At 44.0% G+C, this 12,184-nt stretch overlaps 1 protein-coding gene across 1 annotated transcript; it reads right to left on the bottom strand.

Annotated features, from left to right (window-relative positions):
* Positions 1-629: 629 nt before the first annotated feature.
* Positions 630-11,966, bottom strand: sirt5 (sirtuin 5). The gene is made up of 9 exons (XM_085775095.1): positions 11,760-11,966; positions 11,074-11,189; positions 10,824-10,957; positions 3,804-4,029; positions 3,268-3,355; positions 1,926-1,979; positions 1,704-1,827; positions 1,159-1,274; positions 630-1,044 (listed from the first exon to the last, which is right to left on the bottom strand). The coding sequence occupies exons 2-9, from the start codon at positions 11,174-11,176 to the stop codon at positions 972-974; spliced, it is 918 nt and encodes a 305-aa protein (XP_085631221.1). The 5' UTR covers positions 11,177-11,189; positions 11,760-11,966; the 3' UTR covers positions 630-971.
* Positions 11,967-12,184: the final 218 nt, after the last annotated feature.

Here is a 12,184-nt window from a genome sequence, read left to right as displayed (position 1 = left end):
GGGGTGAAGGGGGGGTTGGTTGGTTGTGGCCAAGCAGGGAAGTGTCAGACACGATCTTTTCCCCAGCTAAAGCAGAACATTGTAACAGAGAAGCTACACACACACACATAGCAGTGTGTTGCATCTTATGTTGTATATTTTAGATGTACAAATACACAACACCCCTCGGTTTAAATCGGTTTTCATTTATTTCTTGTTATAAACCGTTCCAATCACCTTCACACCTTTTTAACATACATGTAACTGGAGCATGCACAGTCACTGGTGTCTCTGGCCTGACTGGAGCTGACCCGGCATCATGAACCTCAGCGTTCATCATCACGGCCCATAAAGTCAGACGACACTGAGTTGACACAAACACACCACACACACACTCACATCCTCAACAGAGGCCACAGATCCTCCAGAAGGGATCTTTGTTTTTAGCTGCAGCGCCAACAACAGCAGCAGCTCAACACTGCCCCCTACTGTCTGACAGTCGCTTTTCATTTAGTGCAAAAAGAAGTGATACAACTTTACTCTCAAGCCTGTGGGAGTGATTTTTTTAAGGTTTTCTGCTGATTCAGTTGCACAGTTTTGTTATAAGAAAGCACAGATGATTAGTGTGATTTGGCACCACAGAAAAACTGTATTTGCTGCATGTAGTTTTGAACTGCATTATTAAATCAGTTTTTTCTTATCATACCCCAAAGAGAAAACAAACTATGGACATCTAAAGCTACAACACCAATTTTAATCTGTAAAATTTTGTATGTGTAGCTATGATACCTCATATTGATCCTTCATTGTACCTCTTAAGATAAAGTTTCCCTTAACACCCGTAACATTTTGACCTCTTCTTATTTTTCATGAACTCTTCGTCCATCTGCACATTTTCCACATTCCACATTAAACCCATTATTTTTGGTATTTGTACTGGTATTTGTAGTCCTCCAGTGTTACACTCTCTGCTCTGAGTTTAGTTTAGCTCATCAGTTTTCTTCCGTCTCGTGGCGAGCCAGGGCGGCGGGTAGCGTCGTCCCACAGGGGCCGTGGAAGTGGAACCTGAAAACACAAACACGAAAATAAATACCATCTCTGCCGGTAATGCTGCAGTAATGTGGCCTGAGTGTGTGTGTGTGAAAATGTTTCCTGCACGTGACAGAGAATTAAACGTACTTGAAGCGCATGGTGGCCGGCGTGTCCTCCATGTTGAATTCGGCCACGGGGACGCCTCTGGCTGCAACCTCAGGAGCAAACATGGCCGCTGGATACACGACTGATGACGTACCGACCTGCAGACATCAGAGTTATTCAGTAAATTGTTCCATTAACTCAAATCATGACAAAAGAAACTATAATGAGAGCGCAAAGAAAGTAAATTTCTGTTTTCAAGAAGTAACACCGACAACGATTTTAATTCAGAGTTTTGCGAGAGATTACACATCTATCATACTATTGAAAACTCAAGAGTTCAATATATGAAACTAATCAGTATATTTGGGTGATTTGCTAAGGAAAAGAAACTGTCATATTGCAGCATCTGAAATGTTTTAATCATCATAAACAGAGTCTCGTTGTGCAGACAAAACAAGACATTTGAAGGCCAGATGGAAAGTTGAAAGATTCCTTTAATATCAATAATCTAATATAAGAAAAATTTTGACAGAAAAGAAAATTGTCACAGTTATCACTGATTAACACAAACACAGACACACACTCACCACGAGGCAGAGGTCACAGTTGTCCAACGCTTTCTCTGCCTGTTTGAGGATGTTGGAGTCCAGAGTCTCTCCAAACCAAACCACAGCTGGTCTCAGGAGACCGTGACAGCCTGTCTGCTCACACCTGAAACACACAAATACACACTGACACACACTATGTCAAAACAAATAAGCTAATTTGAAAAGAGCAGAGCACTAAAAGAGAGCACAGGTGTTTTGTACCTGGGCAGCTGCTGGGCTGGGATCTGGGCATCGTGTGTGTCTGGGTCTGGAGCTCTGAGGAGGCAGGTTGATGAAGAGGAGATGGGGGGGGGGGGGGGGGGCAATTAAATACACACAAATACTCTCAACATGCTCAAACCATGTTAAAGGGATAGTTCAACATTTTGGCAAATTGGCCCATTGCCATAATCCATATAGTCATAGCAGTAGGTTCGTTACCTTTAATTGTCGATGCAAGCTATTTTTAGAACGGCGGAGCAGAGCCATGAGCTGCTCAGAGCTACGCTACAGAGGCTCATGGGATTTCTTGGTTTCCCTTATCAAACTCATCAAATACACAATCCAAACTCCAAAACGCTCTGGTGGACAAGTTCTGACCTGCACATTCACCACACTATGAGATAATAACAGAACGTTACCAGACAGAGTTGTTTTCAAGGTAAATTCATGCAAAACCGATGGTGAGCGTTGCCTTCAGGGACAGTTTTTCAGCAAGCAGTCTCTGTATTTACCTCTAAAACAACTCTGTCTCGTAACGTTCTGTTATTATCTCATAGCGTGGTGAATGTGCAGGTCACAACTTGTCCACGAGAACGTTTTGGAGTTGTTGGATTGTGTATTTGATGAGTTTGATGAGGGAAACCAAGAAATCCCATGAGCCTCCGTAGCGTAGCTCTGAGCAGTGCTAAAAATAGCTTGCACTGACAATTAAAGGTAACGAACCTACTGCTAAGACTATATGGCAATGGGCCAGTTTGCCAAAATGTTGAACTATCCCTTTAACAAAGGAAGCAGCAGGGATTTGATTTAATACAGATGTTACTGTCTGATAAGTTTCTATCTCCAACAGCTTCAACACTTTGAAGTATATGATTTAACTGATGGATCCTGTCATAATTAATATGACCATTAGAGGTCACCCAACTCATTTATTACAGGCCGTCTCACCACTAGAGTAGTTTCACTTATTTATTAATTTCTTGTATTTTTTATATATATATTTCCTCCTCCTTTGATCACATTCTTTAACTCTCTGATGTTCATTTTTAAATCCAGATCATGATTTCTTTCATTTTTATTCTTGCAGGTGAGATGGTTGAAACATTTGTCACTTATCAAAAACATCAAATCTAAATGTCAGATAAATGACAAAGTGGCTTTTAAACTGACATTTCATTCATGTGAGTCACGGTTTCGTCCACGTGTCATTCAGCTCCCTGACAAACTGAGTCTCTGTTGGCATTTTGTGCTCAGATGAATACGATCGGTATCAGTATCATGACACATTTTTCATATTATTGAGGGAAAGTCAGCAAACCAGCAAACGCCACGAATCTCTTACCCTTTACCCTCCAGAGCGGCACAGATGGGGCTGTTGTAATTGGCCGCTTCATGACCACAGCTCATGCAGCGAGTTCTAAACAGACTCCCTGACATGGAGAAAAGATTAGTGAGCACTGAAATAAGGAAAATGAATCAACAATCACTGAGTTTATTCCAGCTTCTGCACTTTGAGGATTTGCATCTTTTTATCGTCAAAACCTTTTAATTAAGTTTACAAAATTCATGACTTAATGACATGTTATGGAATAAGCCACTGATCCAGAATAGACAGATTATCATTCATTATAAATAGTCTATTGAAAGTAATCAGAGACATGGGGAGAGACTTAAGGGTTAAGATTAAAAGAGAAAACAGGTATTCAGATTATAACTCCAACTAATCATCATTTTCGTTTTGATTGACTTTAAATAATCAGAATACAGTGGAAAATAAACATTCATCTTCAAAGTGCAGAAGCTGGAACCTGATAATGTTTGGTTTCACAACTAGTCCATAGTAATTAGTCCACTGATATCTCATAGTTTCCTGCTCACCGTGGATCTCCAGGATGTTTTTGGATCCGGCGCGGCGATGGAGCTCGTCGATGTTCTGAGTGACGACGGTGACCTCACGCCCTTGTTTGGCGAGCCGCTCCTCGCACTCAGCGATGGCCAGGTGGGCGGGGTTTGGGTTTTTTGTGAGCATGACCTCGCGGCGGTAGTGATAAAACTCCCAAACGCGGGACGGGTTTCTGGAGAAGGCCTCCGGGGTGGCAAGTTCCTAACACACAACAGCAGCAGAACAAGGTGGTCAGATGTCAAATCCAATGCTGCTTTTCCATGATAGTTATGCTCAGTAAGATAGACAAGACGACAGAAAATGTTTCTCAAGTTGTCTGCAGAGCACATGCATATGGTTTCCTCTCTTATTCAAACTTCCTGTGCACTTCCCATGATTTATTAAGTGTCTTGATGACTACAGACTCATATCTTAGTAAAAACTTCTCCTTTATAAAAGATTATTGCTGTTTTATAACTTTCAGAACGATGCATTTAATTTTTTTAATACGCTGTCTTGCAGATTTTATTCAGTGGTTCATCTTTTCTGCACAGCTACAATACTTAGATAGCTAAGTTAAAGTGATTTTTTTTTTAAGAAAAAGAAACTTATGCTTCCATCTTCACAGCATGTGACTTTGTGGTAGGGCAGGCCTGAGTGAAGGATTGTAGGAGGCAGACTCATGAAGCAGGTTTCAATTATCAAAAATAGAGATTTATTTTTACAAAAAGTGCCACCAAAAATGCACAGTGAAATAAACAAAAAAGATATTTACAAAAAGTCTTAAGGAAATAACAGTTAACTCAGCTTAACTGAAAATAACTCAACTCAAAAGTGAAAACACTGTGCACTCTCCTGCACACCTGATGTCCTCTCTCTCTGACACCACACACTCAACTGACTTCCCCTGCATGCTGGGAGTCTAAGACAGGAATCCACCTGGACTCAACCAAGCTGCAGGGAAGAATTGCATTTCTCCTGAAACAGGTAAGCATACACTTTTAATCTTCACTTCCTCACAAAGGGATTTTATATAATCTATATCACATACACACACATCTGTGCCACCATACATTATGGAATATCAAACATACACATTTAACACTCACACACATATCTCCATCCCCCCATAGATGGTTTACCCGATGACCTCACTGATGATGTCAACCAGGATATAAAAGCAGGAAGTACTGCACCTTTCCTCCTTTTGCCCCTGGACCACATGGTGAGTATAAAACAAAGAAACCAATAATGTATCTGTAAAACTTAATTGCACATAAACTGAACCAATAAACATATTTAACTTAACATTACTTGTCTGTGTTTGATTTATCTGGACATGTTGATGTAAATGATCTGTACTTAATATACTGCAAACTCAAACCAAACCCGGGATAGGATGTGTCTGCATAATATTGTACTGGATAAACAAACTAAACAAGTAAGAGAACTCAAATAGAAATGAAATGTAATGAAATGTAAAGGGACAAATGGTGTGGCCTCACCCACTTTGTCACACACCCCCCCCCTTAAAACCGTTACTCCTCAGAGTCACGGGACAGGAAGTCAGCTATGACATTTTCACGACCTGGTCGATACTGGACCTGAAAACGATAAGGTTGGAGAGACAAGTACCATCTTGTGATTCTAGCATTAGTGTCTTTCATTTTGTGGATCCACTGTAATGCACGATGATCAGACTCAAGAAGAAACTCTTTGCCAATAAGATAATATTTCAGAGTGTCTAAAGCCCACTTAATAGCTAGAGCTTCTTTTTCAACCGTGGAATACCTCATTTCTCTTGGAAAAAGCTTACGACTGATGTACTGCACAGGCAACTGGTTCCCCTCCTCACCCTGCAGTAACACCGCTCCGAGACCAACGTCAGAGGCATCTGTCTGCACAGCAAAGGGAAGAGTGAAATCTGGACATTGCAAAACAGGTTCTTGACACAAACAGTCTCTTAAGTCATTGAAAGCATTTTCACTTTCTTGAGTCCACTTAACCTTAACTGGGCTGGATTTACGAGTCATATCAGTCAATACAGCAGCCCTTGTTGAAAAGTCAGGAATGAGACGGCGATACCATCCAACCAACCCCAAGAATGACCGTAGCCTCCTCTTGGTGTTGGGCAATGGAGAAGCTGCAATCGCCTCCACCTTTCCTACCTGAGGCCGGATACCTCCACCTCCAATCACATAGCCAAGATACTGAACCTCTGGCTTGGCAATGTGACACTTCCTGGCGTTGATAACCAGGCCGCACTCCTGATGCGCTGGAACACATCATCAAGATGTTGCATGTGCTCTTCCCAGGTTTGACTGAAGATGACGATGTCGTCAATGTAGGCCGCTGCATAGTCCTCTGCTCCTCTCAACATCTGATCCACTAACCTCTGAAATGTTGCTGGAGCTCCATGCAGACCGAAGGGCATCATTCTGAATCTGAACAGGCCACTTGGGACCCTGAATGTTGTGAAGTCCTTTGAAGAGTCTGTTAAGGGCACTTGCCAGTATCCCTTGCAGAGGTCAAGGGTCGTCAGGAAGCTGGCATTTCCCAAGCGCTCGATCAGTTCATCCACCCTCGGCATAGGATACGGATCAAAAGCAGACACAGCATTCAACTTTGAAAAATTGACACAAAATCTCAATTTAGTGTCGTCCTTCTTTGGGACCAACACTACAGGGCTGCACCACTCACTGTGAGACGGCTCGATGATCCCTGTAGCCAGCATCTCCTCCACTTCCTGCTTCAATTCAGGAACCAGCCTGGCTGGAATGCGGCAGGTTGTGTCCCTGATAGGCTGCTGTTCAGGTGACCGCAGGCGGATCTGATGTTCGATGAGGTGAGTACAACCTGGTTTAAGGCTGAAGAGCTCTTTTGTCATGTGGGCTTGCAATTCCTGGCGTCTATCTGGTATGAGATGACTTACATCTGGAAACACAGCGGTCTCTGATGCCGATGGAAAATACTGCTCCTGCAGCTCTTCCTCATCAGTTACTGTGCGTGCCCACAAGGTGGCGGAGTTCTCTGGTTGGTCTCTCCACTCTTTCAACAGGTTTACATGGAACACCTGATGCTTTTTCCGGCGATCCGGCAGCAAGAGTTCATAGGTGACTGGACCCGTCTTCTTGTTGACAATGTATGGCCCCTGCCACTTGGCCAGAAGACCACTGTCAGATGTTGGCAGCAGAAGAAGAACTTTTTGGCCCTCCTGGAACACTCTCCTCCTTGAAGACTTGTCGTAACTCTGCTTCTGTCTCTCCTGTGCTTGAACCAGATTATTATTTGCAAGCTCTTGAAACATTTCTAATTTGTCTCTCATCTTCAGCACGTATGATAACTCACTGCATTGCTGTTGTGGCCTGGGACACTCCCAAGCCTCCTTCAGGACGTCCATTGGCCCCCTCACTGGATGACCATACAACAGCTGGAAAGGTGAGAAGCCGGTTGATGCTTGCGGGACTTCCCTGTATGCAAACAACAAAAATGGAAGCCACTGGTCCCAATCAGACCCAGAGTCATTAACAAACTTCCTCAGCATGGACTTGAGTGTCTTATTAAAGCGTTCAACGAGGCCGTCAGTCTGTGGATGGTAGGGGCTGGTCCTCACACCTTGAACTCCCAACAGACTGTACACCTCTTTTAGAAAACTTGATGTAAAGTTTGTACCTTGGTCTGTAATGATCTCCTTTGGAATGCCGACTCTGGAAAACAGTTGAATGAGACAGTTGACAATCTGGCGGGCCTTGATCTTCTTCAGGGGGAAGGCCTCAGGATATCTTGTGGCGTAGTCACAGACTACTAGTATATACTTATGGCCTCCACTACTCCTTTCTAGTGGGCCGACGATGTCCATGGCAATGCGGGAAAAGGGTGTATCAATGACGGGCATGTTAATCAGAGGAGCTCTTTCTCCCTTCCTGCCTGGAGCTGTTAGCTGACACTGTGGACAAGACTGGCAGTATTTAACCGTGTCAGAATACTGCTGGGGCCAATAGAAACGGGGGATCATTCTTGAAAATGTTTTTGCCTGCCCTAAATGTCCGGCCCAAGGGATAGAATGACTCAGGTTCAGGATTGTGGATCTCAAACTCTGGGGAATGACTAGCTGATCACTGATTTGACTACGGCGATACAGCTTGTCTCCTTTAATCACAAACACTTCCTTTCCTTTGTCTGTTACTTGGGTTGACTCAGGCACACATTTAGAAAACAAGGTTGTGAGTGTAGGGTCTTCTCTCTGTAACTTAGCAATGTCCCCTGGAATGGCAGAAATGTCAGGGTCTACAGGTTTGACTACATGCTCAGCTACCTTGGTTCCCCTCAATTTCTCCTGTCGCCTCTGTCTCCTGCTTTTCCGCTCTTTAAGCTGTCTGTGCTGAACAACAGGCACTTCCTCATTTGAAAATGGTAACTCCTCCCACCCCCCTGTTGAGCTGACCTGTTCTTGGCTGCTCTTGGATCTTGTGACCACCAGCAAACTGTCACTGGTGCAGCTAGCTTTGGCCTCACAAGACTGCCTTGCAATCAAATCGGCAAGAGTAGGAACATCACAGCCCAACACAACCTGATAGGGCAGATGTTCAAATACCCCCACTGATAGTGTATACTGTTGGCCATTAATCTGGATAGTTACCTCGGCTATGGGATAGCCTACTTTGTCACCATGGATACAAAAGACATCAACAGTTCCCCCACAAAAAACAACATCCTTTGGGAGACTGTCCTGCCTGACCAGGGTGCGGTCACTTCCTGAGTCTAAGAGGGCTACACAGGGTCTGTCCCCAATTAACACACCTATTGTGAGCTCCTCACGGTGACATTCCAAGACATTATCCCCTTCTACCCCTTTAATAGTTAGCTGAGGAGCAAAACACATGTAATTTTTGCTAACATGTGTCTTAGGGCACTCTGTCTTAAAATGACCTTTCTGACCACAAGAATGACATGCTAAGAGAGCTTTATTTCTTGGCTCAAATTTAGCAGGATTTGAAAAGGAGGGGCTATGTCTTATGGACCTAGGTCTCAACTCATTGCCGACAGTCTTACTTGGTGGTATGGGTGGGCGGGGGTTGGCTGGGAGGTATTCTTTTGGGGGGCGCCGTGCAGCCAGGAATGATTCAGCCAACTCTGCTGCTTCCCTGGAGGTCTTTGGGTTTCGTTCCTTGATCCAGGTGCGGAGCTCAGGATTCAGGCCTTTAAGGAACTGCTCCATGACGATGATGTCTCCAATTTGCTCCTTTGTCTTTTTCTTTGGTGTCATCCACTTGTCGTACAGGTCCTTGAGACGGACCTGGAGTTCTTTTGGGGTCTCCTCTTCTCCTGGAAAACTGGAACGGAACCTCACACGGTACGTTTCTGCACAGATTTCAAATTTCTGCAAAACAGCACCTTTAACTTTCTCATAGTCCAAAGTGTCATTAATGTCCATTGCCACATACGCTGACCGTGCTTTGCCAGCCAGCAGTGGGGCTAGGTGGAGAGCCCACTCCTCCTGTGGCCACTGGCAGGCATGAGCAATTCTCTCAAAGGTGATTAAATAGTGTTCAATGTCCTCACCTTCACTATATGGCTGCATCTTCGGGCCTTTCCAACCCGAAAACCTCACCAGACTGGGAGGCTGTCCTCCATCAGATGCTTGCTCTATAGAGTAGGTGGATGGGCCAGGTGCTCCTGCCTCGTCCCTAGGCAGCTGACGAACCACACGGTCCTGATGAACTTCCTGTTGGAGCTTGGTAAGCTGATGTTGGAATCGTTGCCACCTGTCCTCTTGTCGTCTTCCCTCCTGCTCTGCCTTGGCATCACGTTCTGCCTGCTGTTGTATTAGGCACCGCAGAAGACTTGAGAGCTCAGCCATGCTCTCTTCTTCCTCATGTTGACCAGCTGCTGCTCCCTGCTGATCATCGACATCCTGGGACATGGTGGGCGCTGGTGAGCACTCGGCTGCTCCGAATTTCTTTCCTCTTCCTCTTCCTCTACCTGTACTTGACATATTCTTCACTGCCTCCTAATGGCCTGGGACCCACCAACTGCCACCATATGTGGTAGGGCAGGCCTGAGTGAAGGATTGTAGGAGGCAGACTCATGAAGCAGGTTTCAATTATCAAAAATAGAGATTTATTTTTACAAAAAGTGCCACCAAAAATGCACAGTGAAATAAACAAAAAAGATATTTACAAAAAGTCTTAAGGAAATAACAGTTAACTCAGCTTAACTGAAAATAACTCAACTCAAAAGTGAAAACACTGTGCACTCTCCTGCACACCTGATGTCCTCTCTCTCTGACACCACACACTCAACTCACTTCCCCTGCATGCTGGGAGTCTAAGACAGGAATCCACCTGGACTCAACCAAGCTGCAGGGAAGAATTGCATTTCTCCTGAAACAGGTAAGCATACACTTTTAATCTTCACTTCCTCACAAAGGGATTTTATATAATCTATATCACATACACACACATCTGTGCCACCATACATTATGGAATATCAAACATACACATTTAACACTCACACACATATCTCCATCCCCCCATAGATGGTTTACCCGATGACCTCACTGATGATGTCAACCAGGATATAAAAGCAGGAAGTACTGCACCTTTCCTCCTTTTGCCCCTGGACCACATGGTGAGTATAAAACAAAGAAACCAATAATGTATCTGTAAAACTTAATTGCACATAAACTGAACCAATAAACATATTTAACTTAACATTACTTGTCTGTGTTTGATTTATCTGGACATGTTGATGTAAATGATCTGTACTTAATATACTGCAAACTCAAACCAAACCCGGGATAGGATGTGTCTGCATAATATTGTACTGGATAAACAAACTAAACAAGTAAGAGAACTCAAATAGAAATGAAATGTAATGAAATGTAAAGGGACAAATGGTGTGGCCTCACCCACTTTGTCACAGACTTTAAAAGTTACTAAGCTCTCTTACTGTATATAAATGGATGACATTAAGGCTCTGCACTAAAATCACAGACAGGTAGGCTATGTTCCTACCTGTGCTTGCCATTTCCTCCAGAAGCCTCCTGCTCCTCTGAAGGTGGGGACTCCACTCTCCGCACTCACCCCTGCTCCAGTGATGATGGCTATGCTCTTGGCTCTGGAGAAAATCTCCCTGAACGCTGCCAAATCTGAAAGCAAACACAAATACATAAAAACACTTGTTGATATTATGTTGAAATGATCCCTATCGATATCTTTTCTCTTTCAGAAAGAGGATGTGAATGCGGTAAAAGGAAGTGTCTACCTGAACTGGGTCTGGCCATGCCTTGGCAGCCCCAGGGTTTTCTCAGGTAGGCATATAGATGAGTGTTTGCTACGGCTCTACAGGTGAGCTGCCGCACAATCATCAAGTTATAGCAACTGAGAAAGAAAAGTACAGCTTGCAATGAAAACAGAGCTGACAACACTATTTATTTTATAATTTTGCACACTAATAATTATGAAGATGGTTTAGAATAGTAAGTTAGTAATAGTAAACATGCAGGAGGAAGTACAATCCTTTTTTGTTGTTTCCTCATTCCTCAGTTCACCTGCTCAGGTGTTTGCCAGGTAGTTTGCAAGAGTGTAAACTTATAAAGTTCCTAAAATGGATGGAAAATCACGTGGTGAAAACTGTTGTTGTTTGTTGAAGCTTTTAAGAAGAGTTTGGTTTGCCACAGTCACACAATGAGACAGCCATGATCGAGGTCACTGTGCTAATATAAAGCCAAGCGGTCAAGAGGTCAGTTAGCGCAAAGTTAGCCTGCTAACATCACTGTATTCACTTGTTATAACATGAACCAGGGGGGGTAAGTGTGATTTCTGTACTAAAACATTCATGTCACGACCATATTAACAAGTTAAGTGTGGAATTTCCTCGACACACGTCCACGCAGCCTGTCGTTAGTCGTTCAGCCAGCTACAAGCTAACATGCGAACAGGCGCAGGTACCCGAAGGAAACGGCCACAGCTGCGTCACGTCACGGCGTGAAGAGTCCGTACCCCACGGTCCCCAGAGGCTATGTATCTCCGAAAGGAAGAGAGAGATTCCTTATGTTATATATAAATAGTTTATTAACTTTAACTACCTGTCAGACAGAAGCCAGCAGCAGGACCATCAGCTGTTCGCAACCAGGAAGAGTGTTTGTTATTCACCACAGCAGAGCAGTGCATTGCAGCGGTGAGGAGATGAGCCAATCACAGTGAGCAGCGGTGAGGAGATGAGCCAATCACAGTGAGCAGCGGTGAGGCGATGAGCCAATCACAGTGAGCAGCGGTGAGGAGATGAGCCAATCACAGTGAGCAGCGGTGAAGAGATGAGCCCGTCAACGGGAACAGCGAGGTAAAAACAAACCAACAAACACGTTCAAAACACG

This window comes from Trachurus japonicus, chromosome 4 (genome assembly GCF_045865225.1).
Source record: "Trachurus japonicus isolate A0001 chromosome 4, Traja_1.0".
Lineage (NCBI taxonomy): Eukaryota > Metazoa > Chordata > Actinopteri > Carangiformes > Carangidae > Trachurus > Trachurus japonicus.
Note: the sequence above shows the minus strand (reverse complement) of the source record. Positions and strands in the feature narration are given on the sequence as shown.